We start from the raw sequence: 23,856 nt of genomic DNA, 5'->3' as shown, positions 1-23,856 counted from the left end.
GCATGACTGAGGTTGATTGTTATCGTGTTCCTTTTCTACTACAGTTCTTTCTCCAGAGCAGTTCCTTCTGCTTAAAATATTCAGTATTTTATTCGAGAAAGATACAAATAACAAAATTTAAAATTGCCAGGTGTTTTGATAACAAGTGTTATTTACTGCCAAACAGAACATAACATGTTTATTTCTTCATGGCATCTTTATTTCCAGTAACTTTATTTATCTAGCTCGTGTATTTCCTAGCAGCAAAATAGAGTATGACCTGGTAACGGGTTGTTGCAGCCACCCTTGCAACGTTAACCAATCCGCAAAGAAGCCTGAAAGCAAAGAGCAGGTTCTCTGTATCTGAGCTCCTTCGGACTTTGCAGGAGAGCAAGGTCATTTAAAAGCTGTCTCAGCTTCTTGGCCCTGAGTTTACGGATGTCTGTCTGCATTAAACCTGAAGAGGAACAGCTTTGATTTATATGCTGGCAGTGGCTTTTCAGTATTTTATTTTGTTTTTGGATGTAAATGAACTCTCTCTTCTCCCCTTCTCTTTATACCCACCAGAGCATCCTAGACCTCTACCATCAGGCCCCAGTACAGTTTCCCTTCACAAGGGGAATTCCTCACTCACTGCTTCTGGCTGGTTTAAGGTTATTTCATGCTACTTGTCAGGCCTGGCACACCAGAGGTTCTTGACCTGATAGTTTGGATGATTTTCATTTGTGAATCTGGAAACAAAAAGCTTTTTTTTAGTTCCATGCATAATACTGGCATGACAGTCTGTGGTCTGCCTGCGTGCTATTCAAATTGTTGCACTCAGCTGTCTTTACAATCATTTCAAAATGGTCCACTCTACAGTTTAGCCAATCCTCACCTATTTCCACATATATAGAAGTAATTCCAAAAAAACAGCATTTTGCTTACTTATGTAGTTTTCCCTGCCCTGCTCTATTCTACACATTATCCGTTAAAGTTTACACATGCCTGCACAGAAAATGCATGACTGTTACCATAAAGAATAATTCTTTTGAGCCACAGCCTTTTTCCCTATTCCCTTCTGTTTTTGCGAGTGTCTCTTCCAAGACTAATCAATATGTAAACCTCAGCGTGTTTGTAGCTAGCCTCATCTTTTCATATTTTAAGTTGTATTTCCTGGCTTCCAGGTCTCATGATTTCATCACAGCTTTCATGGTCTCTGCTTTTTCCTTAACTCCTGCAGGCAAGAGTTTTGTTAGTTTAAATATCCTTTTTGTTTTTGCAGTTGTTGATAAAAGCTTGCAAATATGACCCTACAGGCTCAAAGATTTGTAGGGACATTACAAAACGCGAAAGCATAACCGCTAAAAATGAGGTATTATTTCAAAGCTTAACTCAAGAGAGTCTTCATCCTGATTCATGGCTTTGGAGCTGCAGGACTGTGTCTGATCTGCTGTCCGTTCTCTCTGTTATTTTATACTGATGTTCCAACCCACGAAGGGATCAGGAGGCGATACCCTCTCCTGGTTACCGGTAGCACCAGCGCGCGGTCTGCTGCCGAGGGGCGCGGGTCACGGAGCTGCCTTGGCACGCGGCGGCTGGCAGCACCCGCCTCGGCCGGTCGAAGTGTCGCGTACAGCTGCACCAATTCCAGCTCCCATTGCTTACGCCTAGCGCCACGCGTTACCTCCTGATTTGCCGTTCCCCTGATGAGTATTGTCTGAACCCAAACTAGTACTCCTACTGTCCTTTTATAAATTCACTGAATCATTTATAGTTGTATTAAGGTTTATAATCTTGGTTTTGAAAAAGGAGTGCTGACCTTTGGCCTGTGTCGTTTGCTAGGCTCCCTCTAAGCCATGCCGTCAGGTATTACAGGGATAATGAGGTGGAACAATTTATTAATCTGTCATCTCCGAGCAAATGAGTTACATTTGTTTTGAAGCCTTAATGTAGTGGTCATAGGTTAACCATCGTGTAAAATCCCTTAGGCCTTTCTTTTCAGGTATGAATAAACTAGGATCTTGCAGACTTACCATATATCAAGGGAAATAACGGGTGAAACCTATAATTAGTGTCAGAACTTTGTGGGTTTTTCATAGGGTCAAGAATTCACTGACGGCCTCGGTGCTGCAATTCATTGCAGCTACAGAGCTCTGTGCTGACTTCAGAGGAGCTCCATCCAGCACCACAGTTTGTAGGTTCATGATCTGTATTGACAAATATCTCCACCTGGCTTTGACCATACAGCAGTCAGAATTTTCAGACATTGTACCCATACTTTAGACAATTATTGAACTGTTGATTTTTTAACTATATTTTTTATAACTTTTTGTCTCTTAACAGCAAAATTTATTGTAATCCACATTAAAGTGTCTGTGACATTGGCTTGCAGCTGCTTAGTGTTAGTCTTCAGTTTGTAAATTATCTCTCAGAAAGAATAGGGGTTGATTCGAACACAGGATCAGTCAATACAACGCAATTCATCCTAATGTACATTATAATATTTATGCTATGTACAAGAGGTTAACAATTATGTGGTGGTGGCTAGCAAACTCTGGAAAGTGTAGTTTGCCTCAATCATGTAGCATATTTGTTCAAATTATTATTTTCAGTATTTCATATTTTGTTATAAAAGAGCACTGATGACCCAGTGACTTTTTTTGTATTAATAATCATGAATAATTTCATTTGTGGTGGACATCTGTGGACAAGTCTAATTCTTACTGCCCTCTTCAGGACTAAATTTTTCTAGTAGGCATTAGATCTACTTGAATGCTGTGAATTTAGCTAATAATCCCTACAGAACCATTGGCATAAGATTACTATCGTGCAGAATACTTCTGGTCACCTAACATACATCTTAAGAGCTTATAGGTTGTGCTTCTGGTGGGTGTAAGGATGAATTTCTGCAGGAACAGCTATTCCAGAGTAAGTGTTCCCAGCTGGAGCATAGGAGCTGCTTGTATGTGAGGTCAGTGAGAAACTGTTACTTTGCAACTAGAATACAACAGCAAATACAAAATCAGCAAACTTGATTTTGAATCAATTAAGTCTCTGGTTAAATCTGCCTAGCAGTTCCGCGTGTATTCATTCTGCATGGAAATGAAGAAATACCACTAGAAAAATGCGAGTATTTTCAGATGAATCAAACCACCACTGTACTTCATTTCTGAAGTTCCGCTGCTCTCTTTCATCGTCCATCACACACACTTGTTTCTATTGAGCATTTTCAACTAGGATGTGTGTAAAGGAAATTTCGTCGGGAAAACACCTGCTACAAGTGTGTCCTGTTGCTCTCAAAGCGTGTGCAGTTTGAACAATATGTTATAATCCTGGATTAGCTTCTCTCCCAGCAGATGCTCTCTAAACTGCTGTGTGCAGTCTAGACCTCATGTCCCACATGTTCTTGGCTTGCTGAATCTGCACAGAAACATTGTCTGGCTGGCTCTGGGCCCCTTGTCGTACGCTCCAGATGCAAACCAAGTGCCTGATACTGCTTTTGGCAGTGAGAGCTGCACAGTCTGTTTGCTTAGGCACTGTTGTTAGTCCCTGCCTTCTAAATCTTTAATAATAGGTATTAAGTACACTCATAACATTTCAAAACTGTGCAGCCTCTACCTCACTGTTTTCTTTGAAATCCTAGTAAAGGAGAACACTAACAAATCGAAATACTAACAGTCCACATAGCACACGTGACAAACAAAAATCTGCAGAAAAATTAACACAGATCTTATTTTGTTTTTCTTGTGTCTCCAAAAATCAGCTAAGATTTTGTCAGTGTCTTCTGACCTTCTGCTGTACCTAGTTTCCTTTTAGTCTAGAACTGCTGCCTTTCCCTTCCCTCTCCCTAAGGCTTCTTTCCAGAGGACCGCTTGTGTAGCTTTTACCTCCTGTGGCAGCTTGGCTGCTGTGAGGATGCAGCCTCATAGACGAATAACTTCCGTGGGGAATTATGCTCCCTAATGCCTGTAGATATTCACATTTGGAGAGGTGATTATCCCGTAATAGCCTCCGACAAGCCTACATTTGCTATCCGTTGACAGTGCTGTAGGGATCATAGTTAAGGACACAGCAAATGATACGGCATAATTTTACAATCTCACCCGCCCTTTTAAAACCAAAACACCTTGTGCAGCTAGAAGCTGACGCATCCAGCCACGCGCTCATTTGTCACGTCACGCAATGTAATTCCTTCTTTCAGATTTGCATTTTGGAAAATAAATCTAAGGATCTCCTCGTCTGCATTGGTGTATAAACCTGCCTGGCTCCAGAGAGCAGCTGTAGCAAGTCAGTAACGTACTTTTAGTCTCACTTACTATTTTTCCATTTGTTCTGTCTGTCTTCTGTTGTGCCGTGTCAGTTTTGGTGGTCTGTTCTTTTATTATTTCTGACAAGATGAAGAGCCAAAAGGTCACTGTCCTGCACTGTACTTGTGTCCATCTCTCGTCCTAAAGAAAATGAAGTCTTCAGCAGTTCATCTGCATCCTTGTCTTTCCCATCAGACCTGCAGAGAGTGCGGGGCTCACACCCCTTGCAGTCCTCAGCCTTTAGCGAGCGCTCTGTGGGCCTGTATTTCCCACACGAGCTGTCATCTGCCTTGCCCACATGCATGCAGTTGTCCATCTCAGCAGGACTTTTTTTCAGATGCTCTGAATCTGAAGCAGATCTGATGCAGCTGCTCCTTTGCCAACATTCAGCCACTGCCTGTGTCACAGTTGATGCTGTGGCGATGTAAAATTAGTGCTTTACCCACCCTGCTGTCAGCAGCGGTGAGTCCTCTGCCGTGCAAACGGCTATTTCTTTTTTTGGCAGTTTATGGAGTTATTGTGAACCAACCCTTCAGGCTGGACCCGATGATCTCTTGAGGTCCCTTCCAACCCCTACAATTCTGTGATTCTGTGATTCTGTAAAACTGTCTGTGGTATCCACTGACATCTGATGTCGGGGTGCCTGCGCAACAAATCCTCCCCATTTCAGATCCAAATGAAGTATTTTCTACCCAGGTCCTACCCATCATAATCCATGTTGTTTCTCTTCAGCCCTCCCAGGCTAAGCCAAACAGCTTGAAACTTGAGATTCTTCCTCATTTCCCCTGGACTGGTTCTTGTAGTGTTTGCCCAGATTTAGCATGAACCGTGCCCGAGTTTTTGGAAAGAAACCGAAAGAGACAGTTTGCAAACTTGCTTGGTAATTTGAGTGTATACCTCCTATCTGGTTTCTGTAGATTTTATTGACCTTCATTTGCAGAAAGAAATAGAAAGCATTGTTGCATTTTGCATGATTTTTTCAGTTGCCAAGTATCCGATTAGAATATGTTATGTATGTTCTAACGTCAAAACTAAAAGGACTGTGTTTTCATCAATCATTTGAGGGAATTCTTGAAGAGAGCATGCTTCCCTGTACTCAGCAAATTATCGTTCGTTTTTCCATAGGCTTCCCCTTGAATTCCCCAGCTGCACAGAGAGAAGTCTCCAAGCCTGCAGCCTTCTCTAGGCAGAAGCCCAGCATGCATGGGCTGCCTGGTGTTCTACGAAGCTGCAGTTCTGTTAATTCCTCTGGCATCACCTGAGCTGAGGTGAGCGTTCATAGACCTTAGTCAGCTGTAAATTTTGTTGGGGAAGGCAATATATTTTACATTGCAGGGATAAGTAATTGGAAACTTAAGCTATTGTTTGATTCATCACATTATTTCCACCTCGATATAATTTAGTATCATATTTTCAGTGATTGATGCAATAGAAACGGAATGCCACGCTGGATCGCACCACCCAATTCGGTATTCTACAGCTATTTAATTTATTAAATGTTTTGCTGTTTTTCTTACAATGGGAGTACATCTGTTAAAATGCAAGGCCTGAAATTTCACTTGGAGAAAAAAAACACATCACACTGGTGAACAGAATGGCTGCTAGAGATGTAGTTCAGTCCTTTGGGAACATTTTCTGTTCCTGCCTTACTCATTGTACAGCTTCCAGCTTCCTAAACAAATGAAGTATGCAGTGCTGGTGAAAACAAAGCATGCCATGTATCTGGAATCTGAAGGTTTTGTTTATGTCGAAAGCATGCAGGAAGAGGAGCCATCTGCAGAGAGCGCAGTGCTGAGTTCGTTGTTGCAGTTAAATGATAAAAAGGTGGGATGATACAGGCCAAGGTCTTACCTGGAATTAAAAATAAATTTATAAAAAAGAAGGTACAAGCTTCCAGGTTAAGCCTGTAGGTAAAAAATGCCTGAAGACGCAGCCCAGTGCAAACAGATGGATTAACTCCGGTATACAACTGCCTGACTAGCAGAGTACTTGCATTTTAAGTATCTAATTCAAATTAATATAGCTTAAACGAAGAGTACTACCTATCTATCACGTTTAGGGCAGAGAGAAAGTCTTAAGTTACGATATCACTGACTCCACTATTATACCATGGTTAAAATATGGCTTTTGATTAGTAAACAGATGGATTTTGATCTGCATCACGAGCCTGAATGAATTCGTTGCCAATTCTTGAAGCGATTTGTGTTCTTGGAATCGAACTACCAAACAGTAACAGATGTGAGTACATTGAGCTGTCAGGAGCTTAATGAAGTAAAACCGAGATCACTAACCAGTTTTAGAGAAGGGTTAAGGGGATCCCTTTTGGAAAGCTAATTATTTAGGACAGCACACCTGTCATTAGGCAGCAGAAGATACCAAAAATTAACTATTGTCTCACGTGAATTCTTGCTCTGCCACATGTGGTTGAAATGATAGACAGAGCTGTAGCACAAAATTAATTGAGCTTTCAAATCTGGAGAAAGTGGGGGAAAAAAATGATCTAGGTTTATTAAAAACATTTGGAATCACTAGCACAGCATGCCTTCCATTATTATAAAACATTTCCTTTTAATTCTTGATATCATGAAGACATCGTGGCGCCCAGAGCACTGACGGGTAAGGCAGCACCGTAGGTGCACCCACACAGACACAGCTGCTCTCAGCAGGGCGTGGAGGCAGGCAGAAAGCACAGCCTTGCGGGTAAGGCAGTGCGCGCTTCGGGGAAAAAGCAGGTTTCGGGCCTGGTCAGGTCTCTGTTTGGCCTTGGGTAAGTCTTTTACGGCAGCGCTTCTGTTGTCTGCCTGGTCCATGCAGCGCAGGCTGTCGACTCCTCGGCCAACGCTGTCTTAAGTGTGGCCGGTGCCCAGCACCGCCGGGCGTTCGGCCACCTGCAGGCGTCCCCTTGGTGCTGGGGCACCAGGCCGGCGAGCAGCGGTCACTTCTTGTAGAATGCCTTTGTTCCGCTAGTCTGAACGGAGTGCCAGCCACACCGGTAATTATATCCCAGCTTTGGCAGTGCTTTAATGACCCAGGCCATACTGCTCGATGAAGGCAGAGGTTGCTTCTCGCCCTGACCCAGGAAGGTGAACGTGGGGCCACGGGTCCAGCACCGCTCCTCGTGCCCAGCGAGGGTGCTTTGGCAGCTGGCCCGCGGGCAGCCCCGTCCCGCCGTGCTCTGCCTTTCCTTCCCGTCGGCAGCGCTCGTTTGGTCCTTCTGGTGAGAGCCCTTCAGGTCGGTCTCCCACCCGGGTTAATCTCTCTGCCGTTGCAGAAATGGCCGTGTGAGAAGCGGCCGTCTGCTGGATCTAAGGCGCCTCCCCGGAGCATGGCCCAGCTCATGGCCCTGCGGGGGACGCGCGGTCCCGTCCGGCTCCGAGTCCCCGCGGGGCGCTGGGCCCCGAGCCATCCGGGAGGATTCACAGCTGCGATAAACTCCTTTGTGAATCAGGATTCTTCCGACAGAAAGCAGGTTCACTGCAGCATCACAAAGGAGCCGCGTTTCTGACGCCCTTCACAGGAAAGCAGGTTTATACGTCTTGCTGCATTTTTACGGGAGATGTGGATGAATGGAGAACCACCTCCATAGGAGTTTTTTATCATTTAGCTTCCTACTGTTAGCTGGTTTTCCTCTCCACAGGAATCCTGCCCCAAATTGACTGTAAATTACCAGGCAGAAATCTTTGATCACTCACCAATTATCTCTCTTCCTTGTAACACAGAAAACACTCTATATGAGATAGCTCCTGGAATTTTGGTAAAAAAGAAAAAACGTTTAAAATTGGCATGTTGAGAAGTTGGTTGCCTGTTACCTATCCTCGTACAGAGAATTTCCTCCATAGTTCTTCTTTTTTTTTCCCCCCCCCTGTAAACACAAACCTAATGCGTATGCTTGAATAGTGTTACTTTCTAGATATGCTGTTACAATGACTTAAATCTTCTTGCTGAACTTGCGTCTTTGGACTTCGTAGATTATTTTGGTGAGAAGTGATCTCTTTAGCAGAGATCTTGAGATGGAGTGAGCTCTCACTTCCTACCTTCAGCTCTGCGAAGCAAACTTCAGTGCTTTTCTTATTTTTTGGATGAAGCTGGGAATCAATAAAGTGATCAGGATCTACTTCAGCTTAGCGAGTAAGCATGGGCTCAGCTTTAGCACTGCTGCTGACCTGAGGATCACAGTCCTGTGCACTAAGCGTAGGCTCCTTGCTCAGCTGTAGGTTACGGTATCAAGGGGACCATATCCGCCCATAGTTTTTAGAACTGCGAACAGAAATATTTGGTTTTGCTTTGAACTAAGGACTTTTTCAGTAGTAATTCTGTGGAATTTTATATTTTTAAAGATTTAATGACACTTTGCAAATGGCAAACTCCATGTTTATGATTGAGATGTCAGTATGATTTCAGCCTAGGTTCATTAAGTGACTGAAGTCACTCGTGAGTTGCCCCTTGAAATGAAGTAGGGCAGCAAATCGATATGCATGGCTGTTTGCAGGATTAGGTTTTACATTTGCAAAATTTTGACTCTCTTGGCTCAAAAGAATTCATCAGATTCACAGCACCTCGTCAGCAGCGGCTGCCGGACGGGAAGGCAGCTGTGGTTGGACCAAGCTCTGGCGTGGAGTGGGGAGCAGCCTGCGAGCTGCTTCCCCTGGCAGGGGGCTGGAGCTGCGTCGTCACTAGAGAACACGGGGCAGTGGCATCGCTCCGACGTGCGTGTCCTGCTGCTCCAGAGATTGGGCCCTAAAAGGGCTGCCCGGCAAAGGTCCAGCCTGGGGAAAAAGCTGGTGTGGGGCTGCCTGTGTTGCGTCGTGCTTTGGTTCATACTGCATTTACTTTCTCAAACTTCCCATAATCTGAAAATAGTTTAACATTATGATAGAAACCGGAAGAAATGTGTTCTTCAGTATTGTAATTGTATGCTTTTGAAGAACGTTCCTCCATAAACTATCATAGAGCTTTATTGTACTCTGAAGTTCTCATCTTGTAGTAAATGTAGGACTTCTAGTTTTTAACTCTACATTATCTTCCTTCCCAGAGGGAAGTGTCCCACATACTGAATCAGGCAGAGCGGCAGACACAGAATTAGACTCTTCCTTCCCCTGTGAAAACATCGCAAAGTTTGTCTTGAATTTTGTTCTACTTTTGTTAAACCTACACGGTGAATGGTACCTCTAAATTTTACTGACTCTTCCGCTCCCACTGCAGATACATGAAAAAAGCAGTGACCAGTAACTGCTTGTACTGCAGTAAGTACGAAGAAACAAGGTACTGCTGAAATAGGCAAATCTTGCTACAGAAAACAAGCAGTTGAAATAGAAAAAAATAAGCAACAGACCGAAGGGTGGCAGGGTGAGCAGAGCAGAGCAGGATAAGAAGACTCTTGCAGCAGTGGTGAAGGCCAGGTGCTGCGCTCCGGGTAGGGGCGTGCGGGGCCTGCGGTGCTTGGAGCGCCCGGCGAGGTGGGCAGCGGGGACACGGCGCGTGGCATGGCTCAGCTGCGGGCGCTGGGCAGCAGAGCAACGTCGGGCGCGATGAGCCCTGCTCGTCGTGTCTTCAGACTGGGGAATTCGGCGTATGTGGAGCTACCAGTTGCCGCTCCAGTGGCAACGTTTGCACTTGACTTGTGGTTTACATTTCAAAATCACTGCTAGCGTTTTTATAGTGGGACGAGTACTCAGACTGGATCAGTTACAGGGCACGAGCGAAATACATTTGGAAGTGGGAACCAGTGGATTCTTTCCGAGGCAGTAACGCCAGCGCTGTTATAAGAGTGTTGCTTTGGTTTACGCCCTCACCAAGGGTCGAGCCCATGCCAGCATCACTTCACGCAGCTCTCAGTGCGGCAGGAGTGCTCTGTGCTGCTGCAGACTGCTACTGCTCAAAGAGTAAAGCAGTCCCATTAGTTCTTTGGTCTTATTTCACTCATAATTTCAGAGCAAAAAGAAAACTTTTCTCTCAAGATTCTCTTGAAGTAAATGTGTTGTAGGAGTTGGTTTTTAGGGATATTTCTTCACTCACAATCAGTGGGTAATTGCATTAAGCTGTCTTTACCCAGAGGGGTTTGAAAGTGGTATTAAACCTAGCAGTCACATCACTGCTCAGGTGGCATAGATCGCTCACAGACTGAGATCTCCTCCTCCTGCCCCCGGACCAAAGAATCCCTTTGGAAGGGAGGAGTTAGCAGCAGCCACCTGTCCCTCCGGCTGTCAGACCCCGGGTCGGTCCATCACCAGCGGGCGGCTCTTTGCCTTACGCACCTGCTCCTGTGCTTTCTGGGGGCTGTCGGACGGGACAGAAAAGTACGTCTCTGGGCTTTTGGTGGCTGGGCAGGCGTCCTGCTGTGGAGCCGTGTGCTTCCTCCGTCATTTCAATCGCTGTCCGTGAAGTACCCCTGTTTCCGAGGATCGCAGTTAGGGCACAGCGCTTCCCTGGTGGGGCTGCCAGGGGAGGAGGGGAGCGGGACCCCTGCTGCTGCTGCTGCTCTCCTGCTGCACCGGGACTGCCCAGGAGGGTCTCGGTGCCCGAGGCGGGGGCGCAGAACTGCAGCGGGGAGGAGAGCTGTTGGTTTAGGTGAGAGGCGGCCGCAGCAACCCCACGGGAACCTTCTGTTCGTCACCCTCTGCCTGTCCCCTGCCGTGCCCGCAGTGTGACCGCGGCGGAGCTGCCGCTTGGTGCTGCCAGCAGTGCCGCGCTCCCGGCGCTCCAGCAGCTGAGCCCGCCGTGGGCAGCCGGGCTCCTGCTTCGCAGCAACACCGCCACGGCCCCTTGGCGCGGCCTCGGCCAGTGTGTGTGTGTGTGCGTGTGTCTGTGAGTGTCTGTGCACGTTGTGTGCATGCACGCACACCTGTGCACACGCAGAGCAGCAGCTTTCCAAGGCGGTGGGGGCACGGGCGCTTCTCAGCGGGGGGCAAACCAAATCCGGGTTGTTAACGCAGCCCTGGGATCCAGGCGGGCCGAGTAGCAGACCGAGAACAGGAGCCAGCTAAGCAGAAATATTGGCCTACATTTTTTTCTCCTCCTGGTGGAAGGCATGAGAGTTTCTATGGCAACTCGTGTTTTCTGTTCCGTCAGGCCTACTGACTCATTGCTGGGGGAGCTGCGCAGCGAGAAGGGATTGTTTTATTTCCCTGCCAAGTCAAGTGGCTCCGTTTCTGTAGCCCATTGCTCGGAGCCCGTCTGAGCGGTGCTTGCAGCTGGCGCAGCTTTGCAGAATCAGTTTAGGGCGACGACAAAAGACGGTTAAATGCTACGGCATCCTCCTCCCCTTGAAAACCCACTGGGGAGAAGTTCGGTTTGTCTGCCCCGCAGGAGGGTGGCGGCCCAGCCGAACACGGGCTGGAGGCGAGGCTGTGCCGGCGGGCAGTGCTCCCCTCGAGGCCACCATGTGCAGGCTGCAGCCACCAGGCCCTGCTCGGGGAGGCAGGGCAGCAGGCGGGCAGCACGTGCACCGCCCTCGCTCACGCCAGCAGGAGCCTGGCCGTGGTCCCGAGCCCTCCCGCTCGCCTCAACACCGTGCTCCGGGGCTGCGGCAGCAGGAGGTGGTGGGGAGCGCCCTGAAGGAGAAGGGCACGGGTGTAGCGATTATAGAATACGTGTCCGATGCTGAAATATTTGTCTTAAGGCTTTGCGGTGACACCTCGAGTGTCCTGGATCAAATCTGCCATAGGAAAGGACCTTCCGCGATCTCGCCATAGTGCTGCATTTCTTCTGATTGGGAAGCGTCCGCAGATACACAGGCTTGATGCCCTCAGCAGGTCCCGGGGATGCTGAGTAACCATTTTTTCTTGAAATTGTGGGGGAGTTTTGCATCTATTTCTCTAGGCTCTGCTGAAAATTTCAGCTATTATACCCCAGAGAACACTGTAAACACTCGCAGGACCAGCCATTCTGAAGCTTTTTCCTTTGCCTAATCACAACCATATGGCACACTTTAAGGGAGATTATCTTTACATTGTTAGCTTTAAACGCAGCCTTCTTGTAGCTTTACAAGGTCATAGCAGCTATCCAGTTAAATGGTAAGCAGAAAGGAAATGTTAACGCAGCATGACCTTGGCCAATCAGTTAATCTTCCTCTACCCTATTTTCTCCAGCAAAATAAAAATCTTTCCCCACACGCTGCAAAGTGCTTTGAGATCCCGGGGTGAAAGGTACATGATAAGCCCAGAGCATTAATTATTTAAGCCCTGATCGTATGCTCGGTCCTGGAGGGAATGCAGATGAATTTACTATCTATTATTGTCTGTTTGTTTATGTACAGCTACTATTTAGGTTGATTGCAGCGATGCCACTGTCAGTAATCCGTGCAGGTCGGAGTTTGCCGGCGCTATCGCTTCTCCCTTTCTGTGATTCATGCCACCAAAACTTAGAAACAACAGCGAGGTGTGCGAGGGCTTGAGCGGTAACAGAATTACTACTTCAGGGAGCACGGACATTTAAAAAGACTCACGTCAGCATTTTATGCAGAGCTCCTTATTAATTGCACTGCGAGGGGGAGGAGGGTTCGGGTGGAGCCAGCTCCGAGCAGCATGGTGCATGCTGTCGACCCAGCGTGTATCCTAGAAAACGGTACAGGCGTCTGGTGTAGGAGAGGCAAGGGCTCGTTTCTCGTGCTCTGTCTTGTAATTCCAGTTCCTGAGGCTTTGTGGGGAAACCTAACCTAGAATTGCTCATAAATTGGCTTTTTGGTTGTCACATTAAGCAGGATTACACAGCGTAAAGCATCGATTTTTAGACTTTAGAATGCTGAATAATTAATGGGTACACCGCCTGCTAAACTGGATGGTGGCAGTGCGATTGCTTCGGCCCTCTTCAGAACAGCTCCGGACAATGACTCTTTTAAGATACAGGCAAACTTTGAGTTCTCTTGCTTTTTAGTGTCTGTTTTTGAAAAGGGGGGTATTTTCAAACATTATTTTATGTTACTGAGGTTTCATTTTGTGGCGTCTAATAATGTAATCCTACCACAAGCACAAAGGATGATTTTTAGAGCTGTTGTTCCTTAAAATCTGCTTTTGCTACCATCCCATTTTAACATGGCCATATATTATGGCATACAAATGTTCAGTACAAGCATGAGCACATACAGACTGAAAGGGAAGACTGTATTTTTAAGAACCGTGCAGATGTTGATCATAAATCTAAATAAAATCATTTTTCAGAACTTTTATCAAATTGGATTGGTTTGAGCTCTTCAGAAACTTTAATTTTCATACCTGTGTATTAAGGAATACATTTAAATATAAAATAGCCTCTTGATGCATAAATTATCTGACTGTTTGCACTATCATTGTGCAGAGACTTTGTCTCTGAAGAGCTTAATACACTCCTGTATGGGTTTAAGCCATGCACAGATGTTGATGCTAGGTATGTAATTTCTGTAACAACTTCATTATATTTTTAATACTCTTCCTCTTTATTGGCTGCAGCAAAGCGGGCCAGGATGTGTTGACCGTGCTCTCGTGCTGGGTCAGCTTTGGTTAAATCATCAAAAACGAGAAGCATCTATTAAGTGTTCTTTTGCTGAGTCCTCAGCAAATGAACTTGCAGGGAGCAGCAAATATTTTTCTTCCCATTTTCTCCAGACCAGTTCCTGCATCCCTCAGAGGTCACAGCCTCCCCGGAGAGGCCAGCCTGGTGTCTGAGAAGCGCTGCTCTGAACAACTCCAAACGCTGCCATTCAGCAACGCCGTAATGATCTCACCTAAACGCACCGGCTTCCGTCCATCAAATGACTGACCCTATGTGTGAAAAACCCCGTGGTTCTGATCACACAATGCTGGCTAGCAAACTGGTCTTGACGCCGGCCTTTACCGAGACGGTGCATTATCCTCACACAATGCGATATTGACACCGTGTCAGAGGCTGACATTTGCGGTGGGGTTATTGACAGGGATTGTTCGGCGCTGCAGATAGATGGCTGCGTGTGGCTCCTCGCACCCTGCCTCAGCCGTGCCTGCTTACCCCCAGCGTTACCAACACCCACGCTTGGAGACCACCGCCCAGCGCGGCGGCTGCGCGACGGAGGCGGCAGTGAGGGCTCTGCGGCTCAGGGCGCAACGCGGGGCTGGGCCGCGTGAGCTGTGAAAAACACTGCGCATCCTCTCCAAACGAGTGGCACTCGCTGGCTGGGCGCTGGCACCTCGCTCAGCAAATCAGGACCTATTTACGCTTACACACCCCTCTCCATCACCAGGCAGATGAGGTTCACTCGCCCAGACTCTTGCATCCCCATTTCTTACTGGGTTTGGATGGTGTTAAGGAGAAAGTAGCCAGGAGTGGAGCTTGTAGGGATGATGTCCCTGCGGTGCTGCAGCAAGCCATACAAAGGGCTGCCTGGGTGTATGTAAGGCTGGTGTAGCAGTAAGAGAGATTTGGCTAATGTATATGGTATTGATGTGATTGACATTAATATGTTGCATAGAGCTTTTAGAGCTTTGGTGTCCACAAGAGTGGTTTAAAAATGGAGAGAGTGAAAAAAACAAACAAACAAACAAAAAAAAGCCTACCTTTAATGCTTCTGGAGGTTTCGTAGTAATACATTTTACAGTCAACGAGTCAGTCCGTTTGGTTTCCCAGAAGACTGCAAGATGATTGCATTGCAAAATATCGGAAGTTTCTGGGGGAGGAACACGAGGTACTGATCAGTCCCCTGAGCCAGCAGAGATCGCTGCAGCAAGGCCAAGCGGCTGGAAGCTGAACTCGGTCATCTTCACAGGGAAAGCGAAGCACAGCTCGTTGTTGGAGCAGGTAATTAACCACGGGGACGAGTTACCTGCAGACACGCTGACTTCTGCTTGTGATATTTCCAGCTCACAGCTAGAGATTTTTTGGAAGGCGTGTCGTAGCATAATATAAGCTGTCCTTATGCCTTGCCAGAGTTACCGGACACACGATGGAGATGACTGGGTAAAGCCCGGAGAAACCTGGAGGGTTTCTGAGACGCTGCGAAGCCGGTGCCGGCACTTCCCCGCGCTGCCCGAGGGTGGCATGTCGGGGACGGACAGACTGTGTCTGCGCACAGCAGCGGGGAGGTTTCCAGCCAGACCCGCAGACCTGTGCGAGACACACTCATCCCCTCAGCTCTGCCTAGCTGCTCCTCAAGGTTAAATAGTTACAGTAAGAATTTATTCGTCATTAAAAGCATAAATAAAAGGACTGCACAGAATGTCAGAATGCTTCCGCCAGGAAAGAGCGCTGATCGTTTTCACCCTTGTGGGTTTTTTCTATGTAACACAAATTTCAGAATGAGAATACTGAGATAAACTCCAGCTTTCGTGTGAGTGCGGTTGGTGTAGTTTCTGATCCAGCGTGAATCCTGAAAAAAGGAGAAAAAAGACTCATGCAATCATTTACGTTCAGTGATAATTTGGGCCCTGAGCAACAAAGTATTTAAGCAGACAATGAAACTTCCAGCAGTACTGACTCCAGAAGGATTATTCAGAGGCCCGAAGTGAGAGGCTGTTCCTTCAGCGCAGGGGAGGAGCAGAGCGCAGCAGATTCACGAGCGCTGAGCAGAGCCGCGAGTCCCGAGCTGGGCAGGTGATGAGGGTTCAGGGTCTGGAGCACAGAAAGCAGAGCTGAGTCCCGGCGCTGCCACCGGCGCTCAGGGTCACTCCCCATTTAGCAGAGGTTTTGGCAAGACCTAGGCTGCAGAGCTAAGTAACAGACAAGCGTGTGAGAACAAATAGTGCTAAAATGAGGGAGACGAGCGGTAGACGACGGAGAACCTGAGAACGTGAGCTTTTAGCTGAAGTGGCAGAAGGTCCATTATCTGAATTGCTCATAACTTCTTACAGAAGTTTAGAAATAGTGTGAGTAGAGAGGATTATTTAACTTCAGAAAGTAATTTAGCTAGGGTTTAAAAAGACATTTAACGAGCTTACATTACCCAAATGCTCTAAAGCCAACTATATTTCAAATTAAAGAAAACTCATTTTGGCTGGGATACGACTTCATCGTGGCAGTAAAAAAGCTCCCACTCAGGCATTATTCTTTCTGCCAGAAGGCACAGCTAGGATGGGATGTTCCATAAAGCTTCTTCCCGATGAGACAAAACCCACGAAATCGCCGTGTGAAGCCCGCGGAGCAGTCGCCGCTCTGTGATCGCAGGGACTCGGTGGGATGTCCCAGGCTGCAGAGGGGCGGCGAGGGTCGGGACAGGAGCACCAGGCACAGAGATTCGGGGAGCGGGCCGCTCCTCAGCCGCAGCGCGCGGGCAGCGCCTTCTCCCCATCCCCAGGGCGGTCGGACGCCGCCAGCAGCCTCCTCGTGCCAGCAGCGCAAGCACCCCGCAGCTGCTCTCGCAGCCTCGCGCCGCCTCCTGCTCCAGGCGCCTCCCGCCAGGAAATGAAGCGAGTCACTTCGGAGCTGGGGGACGTCTTGGCGGTGAGCGCTGCGAGCAAGCCGAATGCACCAACGGTCACGTGGTGCCGAAATTCGGAGGATGGTTTCGTGCAGGGAGAAGCTGTTTGCTGTACAGGAAGAAGGGAAATAAGCAGAGTAACAGGAAGAAGGAGATGGTCAAGTCTTCAGCCGCGTAGCAGTTGTTCCTCCAGAGCTGCACAGCCGAAGTTGTTGTTCTTTAAACGTCCGGCATATCCCCAGTACGGTGTACGACGTCTGGGACATGAGGAGATCTCGTGGCGTTCCGTGTATAGGTGGCACTGTACGACAGGGTCATGCTGGGGAAGAGTGGACATAAGGAAAGGCAGTGGGGCCTGTAACCACTGCTTGTTCTCCCTGGATTGTCAATGTCTGTACATCACGATCATAAATACATCTAAATGAATCAAAAGCCGTTCAGATGATATAATGCCATCAATAACCCTGAAAATAAAGAACATGGGAATAAAGAATATGGGAAGAGTTTTCATTCGTGCTCAACTCCATTGATTTTAAACTTACTTCTGCTGGATTGCCGAATGTTAATATCCGTACCACCTGAATACCATCCGGTATTTTCAAAAGGACTGACTAAACAGAAAATACTAAACAAATAAGAATTCGCAGCGTTCTCAAACCACATATACTTGTAAAGGGAGCTCCTGAAGAGAGCTTGAAACTCTCGTTTTGTAAATTACAGCTGGGCTTTGAAGATGAGAAAAAGCGAGAGTGAAAGGATTTGACTGAAAGTATCAGAACTGTGGATGGGGACTGCGGAGTGCTTCTGTCCCCGTCGGACGGAGGGCGTGGTGGGCGGCTGTAGCTCCCGGAGGCCGGCAGAGCCGCACGGAGGCCCGGGAGAAGCAGCAGTGCCGCAGGCTGCGCAGCAAGAGCCTCGGTGGCTCTCTCTGGGAAGGCTCCGGCAGCCTGCGAGTATTTCCTGCCCGCGCCTTGTCTCCAGGAGCAGCCCGATGAGGAGGAGCAGAGTAAGCCAGACCAGCGGCCGCGGGGCCGTGCAGCCTGTGGGGAAGGCCGACTCTGACTTCACAGCTAACCGCTATCGTTGTGGGTGTCCTCAGCCCTGGAACTGCCTGGGCTCCGTGTACTGCTGCACACACAGCCCGTGTCTTCTCCTTACAAGCGTGGGGCGTAACGGGGTAGAAGTTGGACCTCTTTGTACTTTTAGCACATACGCAAGGTTTTAAAAACTCTCCCTGAGCGTTCACAAAGTCAATCCAAATGGTCTGAGTGTGCTGCTTTGTTGCTGTCCCTGGTAACAGGGTCCAAGGGCTCAGTGAAACCCTTCCTCAGCGCGCTCCTCCAGAGGTAGATGGATACACAGCTGATGGAGTTTGGCCATGCTGCCAAGCTGCTGCATCGGGTGGTTCCAAAAGCTCCAATAAATGAATTTAATCAGGAAACGTCACTCTGATATGAATGTTTAATGGCACTGATTTATACTTTCAGCTGCCAAAGTCAGAAGCTAGCTTAGCAGTCGAGAGCCCGCTGAGCTCAAGGTTTCAGAACAAACAACTCTCCGTGGAGATTAATGTGTTGCACAAGACGTTACTGGACAGCCAGAAGGAAAGTTCTGTCTCCTAGAACAGTGAGCACAGCTCCCCTCCCAACTATGCAAAAGGATCTGAAAATGTTTCTTGCAAGAGCTGTTTGTTTTTAACGTCTGTCTCCTTTAGACCATTGGCTGCTGTGTTTTCAGTGAGCTTCCCTGACATTGTGGGTGGGTTTTTTCTGAGGTTGGTTGTTGGTTTTTGTTTTGTTTTGTTCGTGACCTGCTGAAGAGTTTGTAACACTTGCAGGAGCTGCAGGCGGTGTCTGGGCAGCTGCCTGCAAAGCTGCAGGCGGGTACCGCGCGAGCGCTGCTGTTAGAGGCATTTTTTGTAAATCCAGCTGGACAGCAGAAAGGCAATTCTTAAAACTGGGGCCCTCAGGAAGGACGTTCTGTGGACCTGTGTGGTTTGTAGGACTACGTGTGGTACGAAAGAAAAGAGAGCAGTGATTAAAGAAAGAATCTGTGGGCTGCTGTGCTTCTAACCCACACGGACCTGGTCTGCGAGCTGCCCCTCACCGCCAGCTTCGGCTGCACGACGCTAGCCTCCGCTGCGGCCTTCCTGCCGGCCCTCTCGGCCAGCCCGAGCCAGCTGGTTTTTATTTTTTCCTTCTGTTACCTTGCCTGGACGCCCCGCCGTTTGGGTGCCAGAAGCCTGGCAGCCCGCAGCGCACAGTGCGACGGCAGCCGCCCGCCCGCCCTGCCCGGCCCGGCCCTGCCCTGCCCCGCCCCGCCCCGCCCTGCCCAGCCTGGCCCGGCCGCCCTCCGCCCGCGGCTGCCGGGTGCCGCTCGCCCCTCGGCGCCCCGCTCCGCTCCGCTCCGCCGCCGCGGGGTCTGGGTGCGGCGTGCGCCGGCACCTCCGAAATACGTCCGAGTGCGGCCGGGGCACGGAGCGGGGCACCGGGGAAACGTCAGCTCAAGGCTCCCCGCGCGGCTCTGCTCAGCTCCCCGGGACAGCCGCGTGCCGCCCGCCGTGCTGCGCCGACACGGGGCTGCTGCCGAGCGGCACGGCCCGGCCCGGCCCGGCCCGGCCCCGCCGGGGGAGCGCGGCCCGTGGGCAGGGCCGGGCAGCCAGGGCCGTTTGTGCGGCCCCAGCCCTCCCCGTGTGCCGCAGGCGTTGCGGGCAGCGCGCGGCGGGGCCCTGCAGAGGCGGCCGGAGCTCTGAGGCCCCGGCGGCGGAGCGGTCCCCGGGGACGCCCCCGGCAGCCGCCCCGGGCGGGCACAGGGGCGCGGCCTGCGGGTCCCGCCCGGCGCTGCCGGGACGCCCCTGGGCGCTGCCGGGTGACAGCGGGGGGCCGGGGAGGAGCCCGGGAGGAGACGCCCGGAGCCCGCCCGGGGCCCGCCGGGGCCCGCGGGACGGCGCTGAGCGCGGCGGGCGGCAGCTCCCCGGGGGCCGCACGCGGGGCCGGGCCTGAGGCGCTTCCCCCGCGGCGGGCGCGGAGCGGCCGCGTCCGGCTGTGGCCGGGCCCCGCCGCGCGCCTCCCCCCGGGCGCCCGCCCCGCCCCGCCGCTCCCCCGGCCCCGCTCCCGCCGCGGTGGGGCCGGGCCGGTGCGGGCGGGGCGCGGCGCGGCCCCTTTAAGGCGGGCGGCGGCGGCGCGGGGCGCCCATGTGGCGGTGCAGCACGCCGTGTTGTGCTGCGCGCCCATTGGCCGCCGCCGCGCTGACAGCTCGCCGCGTGCCGCCGGCGCACTGCGGGGGGAGGGCGGCCCGCAAAGCCCGGCGCGGACCGCCCGCGGCGCGGCCCGGCCCCGCTCCGCCCCGCCGCCGCGCCCGCCGCCCCCCCAAGCCGCGGGGCCCGGCCCGCCGCCCGCCCGCCGCCCCGCGGCCGTCCCCGCGGCGCCGCCGGGCCCGCGCCCCGCCCGCCGCCCCCTCCCCGCCCCGCGCCGCCCGCCCCGCCCCGCCCCGTCCGGGCGGAGCCGCCGCTCCGCGCCGCGTTTTGCCGCCGCCCGGCGCGTAGTAGCGGGGCCGCGCCAGCGCCCGCCCGTTGTGTTGCTGTTGCCGCCCGCCATCTTGTCGCCAGCGCTGCTGCCGGCGGGGCTGAGCCGCGGGGCGGCGCGGCGCCTGCGGCCGGGCCGAGGAGCGGGCGGGCGGCGGCGGCGGCGGCCGGGGCCCGCGCCATGAGCATCGAGACGCTGCTGGAGGCGGCGCGGTTCCTGGAGTGGCAGGCGCAGCAGCAGCAGCGGGACGCACGTGGTAAGGGCCCGGGGCCCGCCGCGGAGCCGGCGCCGGGGGCGGCGGGCGGGGTGGGGGGGAGCGGGGCCGGGGCCGGGGTCGAGGGGGGGGGCGCCGGGGGGGGGGGAGCACGCGGGGCCGCCCCCGCCCCTCCCCTCCCGCCGGGCGCGCCGCCGCTGCGTGACGCCGCAGGCCCCGCCCCCCTCCACGTGCGCGCGGGGGAGGCCCCGCCCCTTCCCGCGGGGCCTCGTGCCGCCGGGTCACGTGGGGGCGGTGCCGGGGCCGCCCCGCCGAGCCCCGGGCGCCGCCGCGCGTTGGGGGGCCCCGGGAGGGGGCCCCGGGGCGGGATCCCCAGCGCGGCCCCCCCCTGGCCTGGGCGGGCCCCGAGCGGGCGGCGGCGAGGCACGGCCCCGGGGGAGCCGCGGTTCGGTGCGGCCGCAGCCCCCGCCCCTGCCCGGGGGCGCCTCCAGCCGGGAGCGCTCCGCGTGGGGCCCCCCGGCAGCCCCGCGGGCCCGGGCGGGGCGGCGCGGCTCGGGGCCGGGCACCCGGCGGGGCACCGGGGCGGCGCGGGGCCGGGCGGGGTCCGCAGCCGTGCGGGGCGGCCGGGCGCGGGGCCCGGGGGGGGAGCGAAAGCGAAACCGCCGCGGTCGCCTGGTGCTGGGCGGGCCGTTCCTGCGGGCGGTGGCGGCCGTGCCGTGAGCGGTCGCCCCGGCGGTGACGGCGGCTGGGTGCCGTGAACCTGCGGGGGACCCCGGCAGCAGGCCGGGGAGGTGGGGGCAGGCGGGCGTTACGCGCCCGGTGCTGTAACCGTGAAGCCCCGGGGCACAGCCCCCGCCGGCCGCCCCGTGCCGGCCGCCTGCTGCAGCGCCTCCGGCCGAGGGCTCCGGGTCGGGGCTCCGAAGCCCTGCTCCGTGCCCCGTGCCCGCAGCCCCGCGGCGCTGCTGCCGGCGGCCCCTTCCTCTGTAAGCGCGCGGCTTCCGCGCCCGTAGGTACAGCGGGACGGGCGTGCGCAGGGCCCCGCGCTGGGGGCCTTTGGCTGCTGTTTGCAAGCACGGGGACAGTTGGTGTGGATCAGAGGCGCCTGGCTGCTCCAGGTCCGGGTTAGCATTTTAGTCTGAGAAGAATGTTTTACGCTCTGAGAAAACCCATTTATTCATAATCACCAGTAGCCAGTACTCGTTTTCTCAGGGCTTTTTCCCATGCATATTGGTCTGCAACCCGCTAAGCTCGGGCTCTCTGCATTGCTTCGTGCTGCTCACTTACCCCGTAAGCCTTGCCCTTTTCCCAGCTTTGCCAGCGCGGGCAGTGACCCCCTGGTGCGCCCCGGTCTGGTCCCTTCCCATCTCGTCTAACTGCCTGTCTAATGCCCCCCTGAAGCTCTGAGCCACAAGCAGAGCGCTGGCGGAGCTGGGGACCGAAGGCAGCACTCGTGGCTGTCCGGCAGCAGCCCCGGGCTCCCGTCCAGCATCCGTGTCGGCAGCGTGGCGCCGTGCTCCGTGATGGGCTCAATGCCGGGCCGCGGGGCGTGAGGCTGCAGCAGGGCCCCCAGGACGCGATGCGCTCTGTGCTGGTCCTTCCCCCCACGCCCCACGTCACCGCCTCGCCGGGCAGAGCGGCACGGTGGGACCTGCCAAAGCTAACACCAGAGCTGCTTTTGTGAAAACTGATCGGAGCTCTGATCTCGCGGCGGGAGTCCCACGGTGTAATCCTGTTCAACATGCGAAGGGTTTCCATGTGGCTTGTTTGAAACTTGGTGCTTTCGGGTATTTTAGATGGCCTGTTGATTTTCGGGGGGTCGAGGGGGTGTGAAAAGCAGGAATCCCGGCTGGTGCAGCGCTGGCCCTGGGCCGTGCCTGCTCCCAGTCTCCCCACTGGTGCTGCTCTCCTGTGTCGAGCCCATCGTGTCCCCACTAGAATGAGATGCGGTCCGTTGCGGAAGGTCCTCTGGTGGGTGACAGGCGCTGCACACACAGTGTCTTCGCTCCAGGCTCCGGTGCTGCTGACAGCCACAGGCGGCTGCTGGAGGAGCGCAGGGCGGCCGTTCGGCAGCGGTCGCTGCCCCCTCGCCACCACTGCAGGCAGGACGCTGCGGTCCCGGCGTCGGGGCAGCGTGCTGGTGCAGGGGGAACTTCCATCGGGCTGCAGCCGAGTTCCCTTCCCGTACATGCAGCAGCTCCGGTGACTGCCGAGAAGTTCTCCCCGTGGCACCAGGGGACGGGGGCGCTGAGCCGCCAGCAGGGACGGTGTCGGGGCGGTGGTGCGGCCGCTGGGGGCTGCGAGGGTCGGGGTGTTCCTGCGGAAACCTCAGCTCCGGTCAAACCTTCCTGCGGCCGCTTCGGCTCCGTGGTGCCTGGAGCCGCTGCTCCCACGGGCACGGCCGGCCACCGAGGCAGAGCGAGCTGCGGTCAGAGGGGAGCTGCGGGGCTGCCCACCAGCGGCACTTCGCTTCTGGCCTCGTCCCGCCTTCCCTGTGCTTACGGGCATGCGGGGCGGCACGGCTGGGGGCGGTGGTACAAACACAAAGCCCTGCCTGCAGCTTGCAGCTGCTCCCTGCCAAAGGCAGGCACATCTCCCGCTCGTTTGTTGACGCCTCGTGTTTCACCGCTGAGCTTCGCAGTGCTTCCAGTCCTCGGCTGCGGTTTGCGGCCACGCTGAGGGGTCACAGGCGGGAGGGCCGAGGTGCCCGACCCACAGCTGCCCCCGCTCAGGCAACAAGCGCCGTGGGGCTGCCTGGTGCCCGCGTCCTGCCCGGGTGCGTGCGGGGTGCAGGGCGGGAAGCCGCAGGCTGCAGCACAGAGCTGCTCCTCTGCCTGTGTACCTCGGCTGGTTTTGCTCGCGCCCTGTGTGGTCCCTGCAAAGAGGAACAACCTCCCTCTGTGTGCGTTTATCCCTCCAGAGCCCAGGACCCCCTCCTGCTTTCTCAGTCCTTCTGTTTCTGGTATTCTTGGTGTGCCTGGCAGGGCTGGTGAGGTCGTTCCCCCGTGTCTGTGCGCTCAGGGTCGGCTGTGAGGCACGGCGCGGGTCTGGTGGTTCCTCCCGAGAGCCGACACGGCAGCGGCAGCCCTGCAGCCGTGGCTGTGCCGTGTGCCGGCGCGTGCGTCGTGCGCCAGAGCCCTGGTGCTGGTGGGGGCATTCCCGGTGTCCCGGGGCAGGGCGAGATAAAAGCGAGCGCGCTGGTGTTTCTGGGGGCAGGTGAGGGGGTTGGGCCTCGGGGCCGGCGGCGGGTGCCGTGACAGGGATGAAGCTCAGCGCCCCTCTGTAGCCCTCCTGCCTTTCCAAACGGGGTGTGGACGGGGCCATCTGAATTCCTTGCCCGCCCCATGGCTGGTTCGCAGCAGCGTTGCTCTGCGGTAGGGCCGCGGTGTGCAGCGCCCCGCGGTAGCGCCGTGCTCGTGGCAGGCAGCGTGCCGCCGCTCTGCCTGTGGCCTGGCTCCAGCTCCTGGCCCTTGTCACGCAGCCAGGCACACGCGG

The 23,856-nt window shown here is 53.8% G+C and overlaps 1 protein-coding gene across 5 annotated transcripts in view; it reads left to right on the top strand.

Annotated features, from left to right (window-relative positions):
* The window catches only part of MNT (MAX network transcriptional repressor), an 80,170-nt gene that overhangs the window by 25,977 nt on the left and 30,337 nt on the right, over window positions 1–23,856 (top strand). The window contains exon 1 of one of the 5 annotated variants that reach the window (XM_066979519.1): window positions 20,200–20,406. The exons of 3 other annotated variants lie outside the window; for them this stretch is intronic. In XM_066979519.1, the coding sequence (XP_066835620.1) occupies window positions 20,331–20,406 (76 nt within the window). In that variant the 5' untranslated portion in view covers window positions 20,200–20,330. Of the gene's footprint in view, window positions 1–20,199; window positions 20,407–23,856 lie in introns of those variants that run through there. One more of the 5 variants, XM_066979518.1, reaches the window with a different exon arrangement.

Source organism: Anser cygnoides, chromosome 18, assembly GCF_040182565.1.
Source record: "Anser cygnoides isolate HZ-2024a breed goose chromosome 18, Taihu_goose_T2T_genome, whole genome shotgun sequence".
NCBI lineage: Eukaryota > Metazoa > Chordata > Aves > Anseriformes > Anatidae > Anser > Anser cygnoides.
Note: the sequence above shows the minus strand (reverse complement) of the source record. Positions and strands in the feature narration are given on the sequence as shown.